The 21,249-nt window shown below is 38.3% G+C and overlaps 1 protein-coding gene across 5 annotated transcripts in view; it reads right to left on the bottom strand.

Annotated features, from left to right (window-relative positions):
* LOC145983958 (uncharacterized) overlaps window positions 1-21,249 on the bottom strand; it is a 95,993-nt gene that overhangs the window by 59,963 nt on the left and 14,781 nt on the right. For 4 of the 5 annotated variants that reach the window (XM_083117165.1, XM_083117166.1, XM_083117167.1 and 1 more), the window contains one exon: window positions 5,811-5,953. The exons of the other annotated variant lie outside the window; for it this stretch is intronic. In XM_083117165.1, coding sequence (XP_082973291.1) covers window positions 5,811-5,831 — 21 coding nt within the window. In that variant the 5' untranslated portion in view covers window positions 5,832-5,953. The remainder of the gene's footprint in view (window positions 1-5,810; window positions 5,954-21,249) is intronic. 5 annotated transcript variants of the gene reach the window in all.

Raw genomic sequence — 21,249 nt, forward strand, 5'->3', positions numbered from 1 at the left:
CATCCATACTTCTGCCTGGGCGTGCGACAGTGGATGGATGAAAATTACCCAAAGAAATGGATTGGTCGAGGCAGTCCGATTCCCTGGTCGGCTCGATCCCCCAATTTGATGCCTTGCGACTTTTACATTAGAAGCCACATGAAAGAATTAGTTTACAAGACACCAGTAGACTCGCAAGAAGAGCTCAGGGAGAGGATCTTAACAACTGGTCAACATATAAAGGACAGCATCACATCACGAGTTAAGAGAGCAAATGTCCCTAAAAACCTGTGTGCCTGCATTCGTAACGGAGGTGCTCACTTTCAGAAAGACTTACAATGTTCTTTAATTGTATTGTTCATTGATTCCATTCACATGAAGATGAATGAAGTATTATTTCTTGTACACAAATGTGAATGTTAGCAAGATTTGTACCTTGTTGGATAGCAGATGACACAATAGGGCGTGTTGAATTTTTCATCTTTAATAATCCTGATTTGAGGGGTGTTAAAAAGTTGTGGTATGATTAGGTAATTTGAAATATATTTTGGTTACTTGTAAATATTTAGGTCTTGCTTGGTAAATATCTATGTGAAAAGTTCCTACTTTTTAACAATTTTTAAATATTTCTGTCATTTAAACGTATGGGTTATTCCCAAATTTTCATGAAAACAGATGTTGATAAGTGCCTAAAATTGATTACAAGTTATTGTAGTTCTCTTATATATTAATATTTTACTATTAATATTATTATATTTTATTTTGTACTATTAATATTAATATTATACTTCTTTCTTTTTTTCAACTGAGACTGAAGAATTTCCATTTTGAGAGTTGCAATTGGTGTCAACTGTGTCAATGACAGTGTGGCTGTGGCTTGGCAGATGCGGTATGTGATATCTTTTTTGCTTTCTACAAGCAGTAACAACTGCTTCACAATGACTACAAAGAAAGCAAGACAGGGAACATTCACACATATGAGCAACCTTATTGGAAGTGGAAGAGACATGTTGCCTTCTGATATACCCACTTTGCGAGACGTGTTAAGATATGGACTGTTGCTGAGAGAATAAAGTAGTGAGGATATGAGAAATTATCCAGCTGCGAGTGTTACAAAAGACATATATCCTAAAGTACGAGCAAACTGTTCTTTTGTTTTCCCTGTTGTGAATTCAAGAGTTACAGAATTAGCAACGATTCAAGAAAGTTGGGAGCAAGCAAAAAACATATCTCTTGGAAGGGGCAAGTTAGATATTAAAGAAGCCTTTGCTTCAAAACTTGACAAGCTCTTTGACATTCTCAATTGCAAATGTGAAATCATTATGTGCTCTGAATTTGGCTGTGCTACAGATTGCACAAAAGAAGCTCACATTAATTGACAAGAAGATCCAAGTGAAAGAACTTGCTTTCATTAAAGGCCAGAGAAACAAGATTGGTTCTATTGGACCACACCAATTTGGTTTGCCAGATTCTCCAGAACATAACAGACTGATAAAGAAGCAAAATCGAGGAGAAGTTGAGAGAACAAGACTTGCTGAATATAAAAAGGAATGCTTGCAGACTTCTTCACTTCCATCACATGAAGAAAGTTCCTCTGGGGTTGGAAATGAGGAAGAAGAATCTGATACAGAAGATGGAAGTGAATCAAATTATGATTTAGCAGCTCCTTCAACTTCTAATGGAGAGAAACAGTACAATACATTAGATATACCTAATGTCGCTACGCAGAGCATCAGATACGGTGTTGGTCTTCGTGCCACAGCTGCAATTACCACCGCTGCATTTATTGATATCGGCTTGATCACTGAAGAAAACACGAAACTTGTTGTTGACTACAATAAAGTAAATAGAGCGCAGGAGAAATTGATGTCATCATTAGACAATTAATTTGAAGAAATTTGTAAGAAGGGTCAAATTGATTGCATATTTTTCGATGGTCGTGAAGATTCAACTAAAGTTATGCTGAAGGTTGAAAATTCAGAGCAGCCGTTTCCCAGTACTATGAAAGAACAACATTATTCAGTTTGTAGTGAGCCAGGTGGGAGATACCTTTATCACTTTACACCGGAGAAAAGCTCAAACAATTAGTGTTGCCCACGGGACGAGACGGGACAGGCTTTTAAAAATTCGAGACAAGACGAGATTGACCATGTGTCATAAGACAAACGAATATTTTCGAGACGAGACAGCATTCCCACGAGACTCCACGAGACGAGACAGGCCAAAGTCTCGTCTCGTGGGCAACACTACAAACAATGAAAATCCAGCTGAAATAATTGCTGACAATTTACTGAATTTCATGAAAGAGAAAGGTATTGATAAAACAATACAAGCAATTGGAGGTGATTCAACAAATATTAATACCGGCTGGGAAGGTGGCACCATGCACTGGGTAGAAGTCAAACTAGGCCGCAAACTTAACTGGCTAGTTTGTGCTCTTAACACCAACGAGTTAAGTCTTCGCCATTTAATCACAGACCTTGATGGGAAGACTTTGTCAAACAACAAGTGGACAGGTGACATTGGTAAAATGTTAGATGCAGCTACAGAGCTTTATATTAATCCTAAATTTCCAAAAATTTCAATTGGAGTACCTCTTATTGAACTCAGTGACAGTATTGTGAAGGATCTGTCAACCGATCAAGCGTATGGATATAGAATTACACAGGCCATAAGAGCAGGTAAACTTCCCAATAATCTGGCACTTCTAGAAATTGGACCAGTGAGCCATTCAAGGTGGCTTACAACAGCAAACAGACTTTGTCGCTTGTGGGTTTCCAAACATGGCCTAAAAGGCAAAAACCTCGAGAATTTAAGGCTGATTGTGGAATACATCATTGGTGTGTACTCTCCGTGTTGGTTCAATATCAAAGTAAAACATCTGTGGATAGAAGGCCCACGTCATTTGTTGTTTCAATTGCAACAGCTTAGACTGCAAAACAAGGCTGTAATAAATGCTGTTTTGCCGACTATTAAGCGTTCAGCGTGATATGCATTTAGTGAAATGTTAATTCAGACACTGCTGTGCTCAAATAATAAGGAAGAAAAGAGAGCTGGAATTCAAAAGATCATCGATTTGAGAGGTGGCAATGATGATACATTTGGAGACCTTTCAGTATGTCCAAGGAAGACACCTTCTATAAACACCTCTGCTTCAAACTTATTGGAGTTGATAGACTAGTTTATGAACCTCCATTAACATGCAAAATGACCTTGACAGAAATAAAGGAATTTATTGACAAGCCTATGCAAGTTCCTCAGTGGCCTTGTCATGGTCAGGGGATTGAAAGATGTGTGAAACAAGTCACGGAGGCTGCAGGAAAGGTGTATACACAGGAAAAAAGGAAGGGCTACATCAGAGGTCAAGAAGCAGGTCGTCGGTTTTTGTCAAGAAATGAATCAAAACAGGACTTGATGAAATTTGTTATTAATTATAATTAATGTTATTATTTTTTTTACTATAATAGGACGTTATAAGATAAAGTAATGATATGTTGTTACAGCTGGAAACAAAATTTCTTTAGATTTTCGCTTGTACAAAATGATTAAAAACTTCAACTTCGCTTCAAAATGAGAGTTTTTGGCTTTTTTTTTTAGTGCATTTCAAACAAACCTCTATTTACCAAGCTAATCATCAACCAATCATAAAAATAATTGCAGATTTGGATTCCTCAGGTCCAATTACATATTTTTAGAACCCCTCATTGAGCAAATTCGCAAAAGAAAATTTTCCGTCCTTAAATGACACGCCCTAATGACACAAGGATGTAATTATACCATCTTTGTTATTAATACATTGCCAGTAAACTAAGAGTGCATTTTTTTATCATCACTTGTAAGTTTAGACCCACCCGTTACTTACATGTGATTGTTATTTGGGACAAACTTTTTTTTTTTAACGAACCACTTATTTGTTAGCTATCAGAAAACGCTGAAATAAGTTCCATACAATGAACAGTTTTTTTCTCAATTCATCTTTTTATGTGGAAAATTGTATTTTTTTAAAAAACAATAGAAATTCGATTATCTCGAAAACTACTAATTTTCGGACATGGTATCATATGGTCAAATTTATTGCAAATTGCCTCTAGTTTAACCCCTTTCAGGGAATACATCTAATTACAAGTCACCTTGTATATACACAGAAATCACTCTCCTGCAGACACAAGATTATTAGAAAGTTGTTTTCTCTCTATAACATTCCAGCAGGTGGCCTTCGCTTGTCAACTGTACTTTCACCTGACTGGCGATTTGGATAAAGAAAGAGGAGAGAAGAAGGAAGAGGAATGAAGAATGAAAGAAGAACATGAGATAAAAGAGTCCAACCACTTTCGGAATAAAAGAAAAGTTTATCCAAATTGCCTGTCAGGTGAAAGTACAGTTGACATATAGAGAAAACAACTTTCTAATAATCTTGTGACTGGACGGGAGTGATTTCTGTGTGTATGTATATCCTCCTGTTTTGTACCTTGTTCCATTTGTACTGGGTACAGAGTCTGAAGAAGACCTTGCAATAGGGTTCAAACGTTACGTTTAGTTTATGTTTTAAAATAAAATAAATTTTCTGCCTTGGTCAGCATAGAGTTTTTCATATCATGGAAACATGGATCAATGGTGTTACAAAAAGTGATCACATGTTCTAAACTATTACATGTGGCATTACGTGTGTGTGTATATTTATAAAACACAAGAATAGGATGAGAAAAGGTGCCAGAAGGGCAGATAAATACAAATGATGAAGGAGACAGTAAACACTTACCACACAAAAATTCGCGACATATGCCGCATTCTCATCAGAGAAGAAAGAGATATCGGTGTTACGTAGTGTAGAGGCACAGAATACTGACAGTAGCATCTCTACAGGCAGTGTTGCCAGAAACAGTAGATAGAAAACAAATGTACTTTCACCAGTGTTTACTCCATGGTGGGTGGGTAGTTTCAGGGAAAGTGTTATTGGTTGGCTGGGTTGAGTCCGGGGGGGTATAGTGGCACACATGCCTGATATATAGGCCCTTGCCCATCGCCTGCGGAACGATGTGTCAGAGCAGAAAGGGGGGAGGGGGGGGGGGTAAAAGATGGATGATGGCCACACTGAAACAGTTGTTAAAGGTGGTGTTATGGCTGTTGGTATGAATGGCAACTGTGAAATCGGAGCTTTGGTTTGGTTCAAGAGTATGGAGGTTTCGCCCGGGTAGAAGTTGCCACAGATTTGGGAGATGAGGGTGTAAATCAGGTTGGATTAGTGACAGGTGCCCTTAGAGTGAAGGGCGAACTCACCTGTGGATGTGGGAATCAGGAGGGTGGGGGAGGTGATGAGTATGGGACAGGTCTTGCACCTGGGTTTGTTGCACCTGTGTGCTGGGGGGAGTGGTGTGGAAGGGGTGGGAGTGTTATAGACCAAGATGTTCTTGATGTTGGGGAGGGGGGCGGAAGACGACCCTAGGTTTATCCTGAAAGATGTCCCTGGTGTCAGGATCACTGTGCAGGATTGAGAGGAGGGAGTGGAGGGTATGTCTAATTTTCGTAATGTGGGGCTGGTATTGGGTGATCAGAGCTGGAGGGTTGGTTTTGGGTTGTGGGAGGTGGCTCTTGTGATTTGTTTGTTGATGAGGGTGGAGGGGTAGCCTACATAAACAAGTTTAAACGTATGTAGAAATTTAAAAGAAAAATATAACATCATACAATAGAGATCTGACATTACAGAAGTAAACTGCATCAAACCAATATCTCTCTGTGCGCAATGTATGTGAACTATTTTTGCCTCTTGCAAGAAATCAAATTAGCATTCTGGTATAGAAATGCAGAAAGAATGTACAATACAAAATACTTACCACTATGAGAGACTGGAACATTGTAGAATGAAGAAAAATCTATTGGCACATCAAGTACACATAGAGGCGGATCCCACAGTTCTGAAATGTGGCCTTTTCCTTTTCACTTCCAATATTGAGCAGGCTGTACTGACTCGGTATTTCTGTTAAAGAATCAGCACATCATCATACCATGGCAATTTAATGCAACATGAGCCATGCATTTGAACTCAAGACATACCATGTAGATATGTTTCCATTAAACATACGTGTCCAACAAGCATTGGTAGGTAGGTAAAGTTCTGTGCACATTGCACTGTCCCATGAAGGCACATATGGAGGAGGGGGGAGGCAGTGCCCCAAAGATTCTTGATATCTGCCAGTTTTGGATGTAATGTGATCAGCACCATTCTCCAGCTGCCTTACCCCCTGGTACCCATTTACTTATGGCAAGGTGAGCCCTGGAGCCACTTTAAGCAGACACATGGCTGGAAAAATTCCAATCTTAGATCAACTACCCTGGAAATCGAACCTGGATGTCTCATGTGAAAGATGTCCCACCAACTAGGCACTGGTTGAGAATTTAAGCTTCAGGTTTGATGAAATTACATATTTCTTCTTGATAATAGTGACCGAGAATATTGTCTTCAGACACAGTATATTGCTACAAAGCAAGTAACTTTGACAGTTTTTATTATATGGGCAATGACATAATTTTGATCCTGCTGTGAACTACAGCTTTCAATAAAAAATATAAAGGTTTCCATCAACATAGAGTGGATTTTCATAAGATTCTAGTATTAGAACATAATTCACAATAGTTGAATTATGGCAATGCACAATAGAAAACCTACAAAACTTCTTATTCAAGGTACTATGAGAGTATATAAAGTACGTACAAAAATACAGAGTTGTAAAACAGACAATATTGATAGCATGGTTATATATTACACTGCAGAGAAACTAACAAAGTAGAGAAAAACTTGCTTTTTTTTTCTTTTCTTTTCAAATGACAAACCTACAAATGCCTGCAGACATTTCCTTGATGTCTGCGTGTTTATGTATGTAGAGAAAAAATGCAATGTCCCTGCTACAGGTTAGGTACATCAGTGGACAGGTTAATCTAAAGGAAACACCTTGCATGGTTATCCCTGATTCATTGTGCTTTTCAAATATGTTTAGTGCTAAAAACACAACAACTCATGGATAATAAAACACAGTCATAGAAAAAATTAATATTGTGCTACAAACTCACATTACATACTAAGTACTTGAATAAGTAGGGAGAGACACACTGTAGTGATATATAAGATGAATACATCAATATCAGTTACTACAATACACATTTCTCTCCCCTCACACACAGACACATGGGGTGATGAAGGGAGAGGGGTAGTGTGAGAGGCACAGGGCAAGACTGGGCTACTGGACAAGATCCTAATCCACTCTCTGGGTTTTTCTATTCAAATTTTAACAGGGCTATTCCTTGTAATACACTATGCCAGCGGTTCTTGAACTTTCCTAGACTGTGGACCCCCTTCAGAAATCACTCGCCTTCGTGGACCCCAAGAATTAACTCCCAAGTTTAAAGCCCGGAATTTGCATCATACATATTTATTTCTAGTGCTTCATCACTGATTATCACCATTTAAAGAATGGAAATTAAATTAATGCACACATTTTATCTTTATTTGCATTTTATTGTAATGTTCATTGTAGCAATTACATTCAATTAACCAAAAGTATATAAACTACAATTTTGGTATTAATAATAAATACTGACAAGAGATGACACAACACAACTTGTTAATCTTATTTTCTGTGAAAGGGATGTACTGCATTTCACTGACAAGTCGTGATATATTGGGCTTAATGGTAGAAACCTGAATCCTAAGTTCTGTTTCTACATTTTCCAAATGGTTTCTGTACTTGTTTTTAAGATAGATGAGAGGAGAGAATGATTTTTCACATAAGTAGGTTGTTATGAAAGGCATTAATACTTTCATGGCATTTTTTGATAGTCCAGGAAAATCATCCTGTAAGTATGCCCAAAAGTTTGCAAGTGTATTTTCTTTGAAATGAATTTTCAGAGAACCGTCCGTTGTTACCTCCATGAGTTGCTCTTCTTCTGCTTCTGTAAGCCCTTCTACTTCATGCACGCTAACTGAAAATTGATCCCTGATCCATTTTTTCTTGCATCAGGCACAGGAAAATATTCTCTGAATGACTGCTGCAAGTGTTATGCGAAGAGTGACTTGTCGTTCTCTGACAATTCTTCTTCCATGGAACAAAGAAAATTTGAGAAGTTTGGAAAGGTCTCCTCATATTTTCCATTCAGTATACACTCATTGCCACAAATCCAACTTTTTGATCATTGCTTCGATCTTGTCTTCAACTAAAAAGACTGTTACTTTTTCTCCTTGAAGACTAAAGTTCAGATTATTTAAATGGATGAAGATATCTGATAAGTATGCTAACTTAACTACCAGGAAAAATCATTCAAACAATCACCGAGAGGAAATTGCTTATCCAAGAGAAATAGTCTTATTTCGTCTCTGAATTCCAGGAATTGAGACAAAACTTTACCTCGTGACAGCCAGCGAACTTCACAGTGAAGCAAAAGTTGATGATATTCACTGTCCATTTCTTTGCAGAGCTACTCAAAATGTCTTGAATTCAGTGACTTGCTTTTTATGAAATTGACAATTTTCACTGATTCATTAAAGGTCTGTTGAAGCTGTTCTTGTATCTTCTTGGTCACTAGTTCATCCCTGTGTAAGCAGCAAATGGAACCATGTTGCCGACGGGGTAATTTCTTTTATTCGTGCAGCAAGTCTAGTAAGCCTTCCCGACATTGCTCGTGCTCCATCTGTGCTACCTACAACGCATTTCAACCTCTCCACATTATATTATGATATATTATAAATGTGTTTAAGCTGGCAAATACTTCTTCAGCTGTAGTGTGCATCAAATAGAAGATAAAGAGAAAGTCCTCATAAACACTTTTGAGATGTTCATACCTAACGTAGCACATCAGCATTGCTTTGTTTGTAATGTCTGTGTTTTCATCCAGTTGCAAAGCAAAATAGGGGGACATGCAAACTCTTTCTAATAACTGCTCCTTAATATTTTCAGACAAACTGACAATTCGCTTCTTAACGGTTTCATTTCACAATGGTATCAAAGAGAGATCTTTGGCAACTTCTTCACTGATCAATGCAGAAACCATGATTTTTGCAGCTGGTAATACAAGTTCTTCAATTGTGTGAGGTTTTCCAGTTTTTGCTATCAGGTGAGAAACTTCAAATGACACCCTCACGGCATTCTCGTTGTTGCACCCACACCCACTTGTAGACCTTTTCACAATTTTCTTGCTTTTGCGAAGCTCCTGCTCCTTACTTCTAAAAAAGTCAATGCTCTTTGTGATGTTTTCTTTGTGTTTCGTTTCAGGATGCCTTCGCAGTTTTGATGGTTTCAAGGCTTCATTGGACAATACGTCATAACATAACACAAACTGTGGAAGTTGCATGGGTTCACGTAAAACCCATGGACAGATATTCCTTGCTATAACGGTGGCACTTTAAGAAGACTGGTAGGTTCACATTGCTTTGAACTCGATGCACCCTCATCATCGGAATCTGCACTTTTTAGTTTCAAATTCAGCCAGTGGTCCATCTTAGGTCACAAGTCACAAGCATAAAATTCACTGCAGAAATATCGAGAAGTAACTTTACCATTACCCGACAATATGCAAAGGCCCGAACAGAAACAACTCGCGATTACTGAGAAGTCTTCGCTAACAATCGTAGACTGACTCAGATGTGAATGCCACAATCCTTCTATACACGGCTGTCTTCGAGAACATACTCCAAAGGACGAGAAAAATTCTTAGAAGTAATACAAGACTTTCCCAAAATGCAAACATCACAAGATTCTGAACAGCTGCGAAGGCGGCTTTTGTTTGTTCGTGCTGTGGAGCAAAGTAACACGCGAAGCAATCCGAGCCAGACAATCAAGCGTGCCCCCCCCCCTCCCCAACAAGCACCAGCCCAGGTAGTTCTCAGCCAAAACATGCATGCTGTTGCTGTGGGAACTGGCGATGCTTAGTCATGTCTACGTTTTTGGCTTAACTACTTCAATTTATTTTACCTCAGTAAATAGACCTGAGAGGGTCCTGCAGACCACAGTTGAAGAACCGCTGCACTATGCATAACAACAGCCTGGTTCATAGTATTATTTCTAAAATATGTAAGTTTTAGACACTCCTTCCAAAAAAAAAAATGCTGGTAATTGACAAAATTATATTCTAAAAAATATGAAACTTGTATTTATCCTTCACAGATGGTAGCACCTGACCATCATTTTTTTATTGTTACAAAAATAATTTAGAAAGTTCATCATTATTTTATGTTTTACACACATTAACTTAGATCTAAAAGCTGAGAAAAATATAATGGATGGGCTTCCCAGAGAAAGAGTCCTGCTTAAACAGGTTAATTATCAATTTATTGAAGACTATGAGAGATGAAGAAATTACTACGTACTTACTGGGCTTGCCCATACTTCTATGCAGTCTAAATCATTATTCTATGACAAGGCGTCTTACTACTAAAGATATTCAACTATCCTATTGGTCCAGTCTAGCCTTGAAGAGAGGGCACAGGAAAAAAAAATTGGAGCATGGTATCTACATGTTGCTTCAGTGTAATTACACCTTTAAGGTTCCGCTGAGGCTAGGTGATCTCAGCAATCACTTTTTCCAAAAGACTCCTAATGCTGAAGAACTACACTGATATTCTAAATTATTTTTCATTACATCCATTTAGAATGGACTTGAGGCATTTGGGTGAATATAAAATGGATTGAATTCACTGTATTTTTAATGAACACAGGATTATGGTGGCACAAACCAGTGGCATACCTAAGATTTTTTAAAGTGGAGGGAGAGTACATATACTTTATTTAATAGTCAGTCCTCTTCGCTGCTTCTAAAATTCTATTTTTTTAAATACTGGGCCAAAAGTGGGGTATGACCAGCACCAATACCCCCCCCCCCACCAACCTTCGGCATGCCACTGGCACAAATTATTCCAAATATCTAGTTAATAGATAAGTTTCTCGTCAATGCTCTATGTGGAATTCTAAACACATTTTTTCAGAACCTTAAATCTCAGCAATGTTCTTCAAAATGAGAGGTTCTTCCATAAAAGTATTCCAATACTTTTAGAAAGCCCCTAGATCCAGTGGAACCTTAAGTGTCACTACTCAAGTGTCACCACTACTTGTCACATAAATATTAAATTATTTTCACCCTTGGTGTACCCCAATGTACCTCAGCCTTCTACCGTGCGTCCATTTCGATCTGCAGCCGAGAGATCGGGAGAAGCGTGGCGGGCGGCGCTGACGGAGATGCCGACATTTGCGGCCTGAAATGCCCGCTTATTTTTATGGACATATGCAGACATTTATATAAATATTGCAAAACGAGCACTAACCTGTGTTATAAGAGTATGATTTTAATTTTAGTAGCTTAGTGGCTGTATGTGCTGATGATTTTGACACTCCCATCTCCTGTGAAACACGGCGTACAGGTTTGTTTGGATAACTTTCTAACGCTGCCCCAATTTCATCGAGTTCATCGAGGAAGCTCACGAAAACCATTGACTTTTAATGGTTTCGTCGGCAGCGTAATCTTGATACAGTGTTGCACATTCGAAACCTCCAAACGATCCCCATCGACACAAAACTCTTTCAAGGATATAAACTTAAGCAGGACGTTGCTGGTCAAAACTATGATTAAAATGTTTTATTATCTGTGACTCTTATCGTCACTTCTAAAGCGTATTTTTTTGTGTATATAATTGCAGAACTTGGATGAATTACAGATGATGAATAATAACCCAGGTTAGTGCTCGTTTTGCAATATTTATATAAATGTCTGGATACGTCCGTAAAAATAAGCGAGCATTACAGGCCGCAAATGTCGGCATCTCCGCCAGCGCCGCCCGCCACGCTTCTCCCGATCTCTCGGCTGCAGATCGAAATGGACGCACGGTAGTATCCTATATTAACATAGAGACAAAAAACACGAGAGCACAACTACAAATGACGAAGCTACAACTACTACTCTGACTTAGTTATGCAGAAACAACATGCTTAATTTCTTTATAAAAACTGATTCTTGCACATTTATCTTATGATTTAGTGGGTGGCCCTCTACATGTCTTTCAAAAATTAAAAGCCTTATTTCAAAGGAAGCTATTACTCTTTTAATTCCACACACATATTTCTTATACAGCTTGCTGTCTGTATAATCAATAACATAAAGAGTTCATGTGACAATTTCCAGCCACCAATGAATCTGGAGATCCTAAGTTTGGTTGCATAGTCCAAATTACCGGTGGTGTTTCACAGTTTGTTACAAGTCAGTAATAAGATCCTGGCACTTGGTTGGTCGGTTTGGGTGCAAGAGCATTTCTGAATAGTTACTGCGACAATGATGTAATTGGATTTCAATTGTATTGTATTGTACATGTGCTGTCTTGCTCCTGTATACTAGAAAAGTGTCATCATGAGAGACTGGAGTAACAGTGATATGTTGATGCTGGAAATGCTGCACAAAAGGCAACATTCATTCATTTGGAACCCTGCAGGCCTCATTCATAGTACTTGAAACATCTCCAAAACATCACAGAGCCCCATTCAACTTACACATGGTCTTCATGCAAGTCTTCATTCAATCTCTGAAGTACTATTAGTATCACACCTGAGTGCAGAAATGAGACATCTGACCAGACAAGATGTCTGGCAATCCAGCGTTTGTGAATCCAAACACGTTGCAGCAGTGCAGCTTTGGGAACAACAGTTATCATGGTCCCCTTCAAAAGTACTCTGCTCCAAATATCCATCAATAGTTCAGAAATTGGTTGGTGTGATGATTATCTGGGATGATCTGGGCTTGCTATGAATAGAGTCTTCTGTTGTTACAATGAACAAAACAAAGTGTGGCAACTGCATGTGAGCAGTGTCTTTCTACCTAAGTTGCTTCAACAATTTGAGGTTGACTGTAAGGAATAATACTTGTGGATGACCCATTGGGTAGTTTGCTGCAACACAGCAGCAGGAAGTTTAAGTTGTGCTATGTACTTTGCATCACCCTGAAACAATTATCCCCTCCCTCCATCTTGCCACACATGTACATCAAATGACCCTACAGGCCACATATAAGACAATACAGCTATTCATATAAATATTGTGGAAAGACTCAAGCACTGCTACAGCACTACATAAGTACATCTTGCTACAGCACTGCATAAGTTGCTGAAGAAGTAACCACCACTTCTGATGCCAGGGTTGACTAATGGTGCATTGGCGAGTTTATATTGGTTATATCATTAAAATTGGTAGCACGGAAGAAGAGAATGTATCTTCATTAGGAGTGATTACACTGGTCGACATATCAAAGTATTGAAATACAATTCCCAATATTTGTTATTTTTGAGTGGCATGGAAAAATGATGATCATAACTTCTAAATGCTGGCTGTTCCAAGTGTATTCACGTCATTTCTCCTAACCTACAGGTGATATTTCACTCTTGTTTTGTTTCTTCATTTGTATGCATATGAAGAGATGATGTAATTGAATTTCAATTGTATTGTATTGTACATATGGTGTTTAAAACAAAAGATGTGCAGATATGTGCAAAAAAAATCATAGAAGCAGAACTATTCATCATAGAGAGTTCAAGTATATTTTAATTTTGTGGACAAGGTCTGGGCTTTCACAGAAAGTAAAATTTTTGACAATCTCAACAAAAGCAGTTGAAAGAAGAGAAAGGGAATTTTACATAAAAAAAAATCATCTTGTAGGGAAGGGGGACCCTGTGGCCCACATAATAAACTAGTGAACAGAAAGTTGAGGATGTAGTGCTACTACATACTTACAACCAGTGCAAAGTCGAGATGCAAATAGATCATCCTAAAAGAATAATTGAAAATATATTTCGCAATGCCAAAAAAATCATTGTTGGTTCTACAGAGCATTCCCTGACATTCGCTACGAGACTCGGCGGCAAGCGGCACAGTGTCAGCGCTTGTCTTTCCCGGTGGACGGGGTCTGCGACAGTTGCACATTACAGTCTGTTTCTTTAGCTTTCCCTGCCTTCGCTCTCTTTCCCTTTCTGTTGATGTTGCAGACTGACGCCAGTATAATCCTCCCTCAGAAGTTGTGTTGTGTCGTGTCCGTGTGTTGAAGATTGTGGCTTAATATGGCACCACAAAAGTTTACATCACAACAAAGGATTTATCTTGTCGAGTGTTACTTCGGAAAGAGGAATTGTGGAGAAGTGCTACGACGTTTTGCAATGAAATTTACTGATGTTCCCGCTCCACATATTAAAACTCTTAGTACTTACTGAGGAAAAACTCAATGAGATAGGACAAAGGTTAGAACAGTCTCATCAGAAATCTATCCACCTCATATCACAAGAAACGGGTGTTTCAAAAACCACAGCATTTAGAGCCGCTAAAATAAAAATCTAAAAAAATAAAGTATACAAAGACAATCCGCACACCATCCGTGAGTTAAAAAGAGAGTAGTGTATGAGAAATCAGGAGAATTACAGTAGACGAACTTGCACGTGTAAATGCAAATTTCCTTCGGAGATGCCAGGAATGTGTTGCAGCAGATGGACATCATTTTCAATACCTTATGTAGTCAAGGTTTGTACACAAAATGAAAACTGTAATTTTAATACCCGACTCTAGCGATTGTCGTGGACCCCATTCACCAGGAAATGCAAGTGATGACACCGGGTTGCTTGCCGCCGAGTCTCATAGCAAATGTCAGGGAATGTTCTGTAGCAATAGCATGCTCTGAGAAATTATTAATTTTATTAAGAATTTTAAAAAAATAAAAACTAATCCCAGAAAATGTAACTGTTTGAACTTTGGCCCATCCCCTTTTCACCCTCTCATTAGTGCACCAGAAGAAAAGTGGGTTCATCAGTAGAGCACTATATATACAACTGAACACATGAATTTAGGTACACATGAATTTAAATTGATTTCCATATTATAGGGGCCACAGGGACTTGGAGAGGAATATTTTGTGTAAATTTTCAATTTTCTTCCTCTTCTACTAACTGTGGTTCATGTGAAGGGGTTTCCAAAATATAATTTCCAAAAATAGGTTGATAGTTTTCTTTTTTAATAAAGCTGTCCTTGGTTAAACATTTGTACTTCTACAGTTTTCTTTAGTACATCACTGCATGCTTGAAGAGTGTGTACTTGAAAACATCTCAGCAGTAGAGACTTATGTGCCTAAAAGGATCCTTCAAGTCAAGAAACCTTTAACTTAATGACAGTCAAGGAATTTGGACGGGAATGGATTAGGCCATGGGTCAAAGCCGTAAAATTCTTAAGCAGAACAGTCTGTGGCAACTGGCATGGCTGCTATTTCCTTTGCTTGTTACCCCAGCTCAGAAAAAGGCGAGATATGCACAGACTCAAATTATTCCATCTGGAAGCACTGACTGCACAATTTCCAAGAGATCGCTGTCTGCCAATTTACTATCTCCTATGTGTGCATGGCCTTTGAGAAAGAAGGTGCAATCAATGCATCAGCACACGTCTAGTCAGACTAGAGCCATAACAACGGTATTTTATGCACGAGAAAGTTTTACACTATTGAGGAAAGTGCATCTTGCAGACTAACAAAGCTCTGACACATGTAAACCCTTGAGCGTAAAAAAACACCCACCCTTGAAAATTTCCCAAGTCCAAATCTGCACGATGTGGAAAGGCACACCTCACATATGAGAAAATAGCATCAACAGTACGTCGAAGTCTTGGTGATATTACTTATTTCTGACGAATAATTACAGATAATTAAACAATTGATACATTTTACAACAGATTCTTTGATCCTGCTTCATTTGTCAACATTGATATTGCTGCAGATAACTTTAGGATCGGTCTTGTGAAACTTGGTGAAAACGTGAAAGAAGATTGGTAAGTTGGCTCCAAAAAACAATAACATGTTTATTTTCAACTCTATACACATTACGTGATGAATTTGTGCATAAAATGAATTCTGAGAAAAAATACACAAACATGCACGGAGATAAACACACATACATAAAACACATATATATAGCCAGAAATGAACACAATAGCAATTGGGGGTTTGGTCGCATTAAAAAACACGTGTTTGTCTTAATTACGTGTCCTACCATGTCGACAAAGAAACTGCAAAAGGTGAGAGTTCTTCACAGTTTGTAATACTGTCGATCATTGTTGATTGATTCATTGATTTAGTTTATTTTACTTTGCGTTTTGTGCCTCTTGGCTAATTTGCGAAGATGGGGATGAGTGATGAAATGATGAAACTGATGAATGGACATTCACGAACAACCAAGCCCGACCGGGATTCGAACCCGGGACCCTTGGCGTCGCAGCACGATGTGCTAACCACTCGGCCACAGGGTCCGGCTGTCGATCATTGTGACAGTCTTCCTGACTCAGCTTTTGGCTTGTAAGAGCTGGTTACATTCGCAGAACAATCATACGTAAGGCTATAAAAATATGCATGGCCACAAACCAAACTATAATTTATGGAGAAAATATGTCAACAGACCTTTCAAAATGGTAAACTTGCAAGAAAAGGCCGAATGAAGCCTGGAAAGTTGAAAGGTGGGGGGGGGGGGGGGAGCGAGAGAGAGAGCTAGAGTAGTTGGTTAAGGCATCCTACTTATAAACTCACACTGACATTTTGATCGCGTGTTTTAGTCTTCACCCAGCAAATATTTTTTTTTTCCTATTTTGCAGCGTATGGTAAGAGTTTATAATGTATGATTATTAAAATTGCCCTATTCTTTTCTGTATCGTTTGAAACAGTTTAAGAATTTTTGAAAGCACAACGTTGGCAACAGTGTGCTGCAATATTAGTTATAAATGTTTGTTTTGAGTTTATCAGAAACATTTCAAGATTGAAGAGCCTAGTATAACAACATTAATCAAAATATTACTTGTTCCTTACAATTATCAGAACGTCTAGTAGTTCATGTATGTGTTGAAGAAAACTATAAAATACTAGACATTTTCATGAGACGATAATACTAATAATAAACAAATATTAATAATAACAAAGTGAAAAACGGTAAGATTTGTAATTACACACGCGTTCTTGCTTCGACTAGATAGTTGCTGTTGATTCATAGATTTTATTCCTCAGCATTGCGTTCAGGAGGGTACGGCAAGAATATCAAGTGGTTCACTCGCAGCCCTCATTTGTATTTAAGTTAGCGATATACTGTCAAATTCAATACGAATTCGTCAATCTTTCAAAATAATATTTGAATTTTATCAACATTTGAAAAATGATATTGAATTGATTGATTGAGTTGGTATTTTAAGTCCACTTTATGCACAGTAAGGATAATCGGTACTGGACCTACAGTATAAAATGGGATCCAAACCACTGTGCCTCCACTGGATATCGAACCTGGGACCCCTTGATTACAAGGCAACGAAGTTACAGCTGCACCATCTAGGAGGCCAAGACATAAAATACAGTTGAAATTTCAATTTATGCATATCAAATCTACGCTGTGGAAGATACTATTATTTTTTACGTTTTTCCTGATAAAAGTGTTCAGAGTAATAACGTTTGAGAAATTAAAGCTCCAAGTAATGAAGGAAGATTATCTTATTTTGTATGGGAGTAAAAAAGTAATAGTAATACAATTTCTCATGAATTTCTACAAGTCCTCAGTTCCCTTACAGAAGAAATTCTCATCTTTGGAAAAACCTACTTCTAATTCTGATGGCAAGAAGTTCATTATATAGGAAGGAAATCCTTTTACAGCAATACACAAGGTCGCCTGAGGCTTCAAATGAACAACATGATATTCTCACTGTATCCTCCTGAACACAAATCTGGGGAATAAATCAACCACACAACGGCAACTATCCACTCAAAGCAAGAATGCATGTGTAATTACTAATCTTACCATTTTCCTTCATGTCATTATTAATATTTTCTTTATTATTATTATTATTATGTCGAGTGTTTTGTAATATTATTCAACACACATATGAACTGCAAGATTAAGCACAATTCGATATTTTAGTGAAGAAGTAATATTTTGATTAACGTTGCCATACTATGCTCTTCATTCTTGAAATGTTTCTAATAAAAGGGAAAAAAAAAAAACAATTTCAGGGTGACTACAAACAAGCAGAAATTAAATTCTCTGACTTTTCCAGGTTTTCCAGGACAAAATTTACATTTTTCCCTGACAATTATAAACTAAATACACTAAGTAAAATAATTGGTGCCATTTTCTCCCCGCCCCAATTCACATTTTCATTTTAGTGCATTTCTGGGGAATATACCTAAATTTATACTTTCATGGCATTTTTAAAGTACTGTTTCAATTTTAGATCTCATGGGCTATGCCTCTTTGTGAGAGTTTGATACCTTGGAAGTTATTCTCCATAGCCCTTTTTAATTTTGGAGCGAACTGACAATATAGAGAAAGTATCCAATCTTGTTAACTTTTGGTATACTAACTAATTCTGGCCTCCTATTCACGAATCTGTTGTAAAAAACCAGGAGTCACGTCTGGAAATTTGAAAAAAAGCAGATGGAATTCTTTTATATATAGGTGTATATGCATAGTTTTACGAACGAAATGTTATAACTATGCTTGCCTAACCTAACTGAACCTAACCTTCCGCCAATGGTTTGTGGGCCAATGATCACTTTCAATAAGGAATTCCTAGTTTTTTATCACGTAACAGATGAACAATGTTTCACGGAACATGCCATTTTTACTGAAATCAGCAGTGAAGTATATGCATAGTTTTATGAACGAAATATTACAACTATGTTTGCCTAACCTAACTAAACCTAACCTAACCTTACCTTACCTGAAATGGTTATCCGTGAATGATTTGTGGGCCAATTATCACTTTCAATAAGCAATTTGTAGTTTTGTAGCACGTAACTGACGAACAATGTTTCATAACTACACAACAAATTTTGAACGTCATTTGTTCTTACATGAAAGATGGTGCCTGTGTTTCTCTATGGAGAATTATCACAGTAAATAACATTATTTTACAACTTCTACACGTAAATGTAAAATTTTAACACGCGACCCCCAAATCGTAACTCCAGATACGTCACCAGGAGTGCATAAGAAGTGAGTATAAGACTTTCTCTACTGTCAATTCTTACCTTAATTTTAAGGTAAGGGTCTTAGATAAGGGGATTTTTCCCAATATATACTGAAGGATGCATAATGGCCATACTTGGTGGTGCACCCACAAATTCTAAATCAATCAATCAAAAAATTCTAAATCAATCAATCAATCTCACATGATAAATACAGATACTCTATGTGATCAAAAGTATCCAGACACACCGCGAAACGTGTGTTTATCATAGAGGGCGACACCGTACTGCCATCTACCTCGTGGAACACATAGGCAGCTAACTCAGTAGTCTGCAGACAGTGTGTGACAGCAGTATGGGATGATCTGAGGAACTCACAGATTTTCAACGTGATCAGTTAGTTGGGTGCTACTTGTGTAGAAGTCTGTGTGTGAGATTTCCACCCTCCAAAACATCCCTCTGTCTACTGTTTCCAATGTTATAGTGAAGGGACGTGTACAACCCAAAAGCGTGCAGGCTAACCTCCCATGTTGACCTCCAGAGACCTTTGAGTGTTGAAGAGGGTCTTAGAGCATTATCGTCAATCATCCATCGCCACCATCACACAGGAATTCCGAACTGCATCAGGATCTACTCCAACCACCATTACTGTTTGGCGCAAGGTGCGGCAACTTGGCTTCCATGGCCGAGCAGCTGCCCATAAGTCAAACATCACACAGACAAATGCCAAACGCTGCTTCGTGTGGTGCAAGGAGCATCGAAACTGGACCATAGAACAGTGGAAAACCGTTGTGTGGAGTGATGAATCACACTACACAATGTGGCGATCCGATGGTAGGGGGTGTGTGTGTTGAGAAAGCCTGGTGAAGACATCTACCAGCCTGTATAATGCCGACAGTGAAATTCGGAAGTGGCGGGGTTAGAGTGTGGTCATGTTTCTGCTGGAGGGGGCTTGACCCCCTTGTTGCTTTACATGGCAATGTCAGAGCACAAGCTTACGTTGGCATTTTAACAGCTGTCATGCTGAATACCATCGAAGACCAGTTCGGGGATGACCACTGTGTCTTTCAACATGACCGAGCACCCGTCCATACGCCAGGGCTTGCGGGGGAGTGGTTTGACGACAACAACGTCCCACTAATGGACTGGCTTGGACAGAGGCCTGATTTGAATCCCATAGAACATCTCTCGGATGTTTTGGAATACCGACTTCGTGCTAGACCACACCGTTCCACATCAGTACCTTTTCTCATTTTGATGCTCTGCGAGGAATGGGCTGCCATTCCTCATGAAACCTTCCGGCACCTGATTGAAAGTAGGCCTGTGAAAGTGAACGTTGTCACCAAGGGTAAGGGTGGGCCAACACTGTATTGACTGCCAGTGTTGCCGATGGAGGGTTACCCAAACTTGTACTTTATTTTCAGGTGGGTGTCCGGATACTTTTGATCACATAGAGTATATAACGGCACAAAAAATTGGCATCCTTTTTTTTACTGTTTAGTGTTATATTTTCCAAAATTCGTGTTTTCATTTTAGAACATTATCCTGGCAAATATACCAAAACGTACACTTCCATTGTGCTTTTAAACTATAATTTTCAATTGTAGGTCACACTGTCTACGTATTTTCGTGACAGTTTTATATGTTCGAACTGATTTTTTAGGAAGCTTTTTTCCATTATTTCTCGCTCTACAAATGCTGATGTTATGACTCCCCTGTGGTGGTAGGTGAGCACTCAATCCCTGCCAAAACCATACCACTTAGCTCACCAAATCAAAATACTTGGCGTGCCACAAATACTGATGACGCGGCTCCCGTGTGATGGTTGATATTCACTCGATCTCCTGTCAGAACCCTGCCAATTTGCTCTGTGGTGCAAATTGTTCTGATAGAAGTTAAAACATCATGGGAAATATGTGATTCAATGTGTATATCAGAATGTTTCCATGTATAACATGCATTATAGTTTTCTATCGGATAAAAATGTTGGAAAACTTGCACGTTCTATACACACAAATATGGCACATATATACTAAAAAGCCTAAAAAACTACAAGAATGTTATATTTCAAGGTATTTTTTGTTCTTTAAGCACAGTTTTTAAAATTGGCGAAAAATGCCAACAATTCACATTTCATGCCATATTCACGTTATTTCACTATTTTGAATGGGTGAAAAATGTGACCAGACATCTCTGCACATTCATAAACACTACTTCGCAGCAATTAACATTTTACACCGTTATCAAGTTTGCAAAAAATCAAGGTCCCTGCAAATTGGA

Source organism: Lepisma saccharinum, chromosome 2 (assembly GCF_977018435.1).
Source record: "Lepisma saccharinum chromosome 2, izLepSacc3.1, whole genome shotgun sequence".
NCBI classification, from domain to species: Eukaryota; Metazoa; Arthropoda; class Insecta; order Zygentoma; family Lepismatidae; genus Lepisma; species Lepisma saccharinum.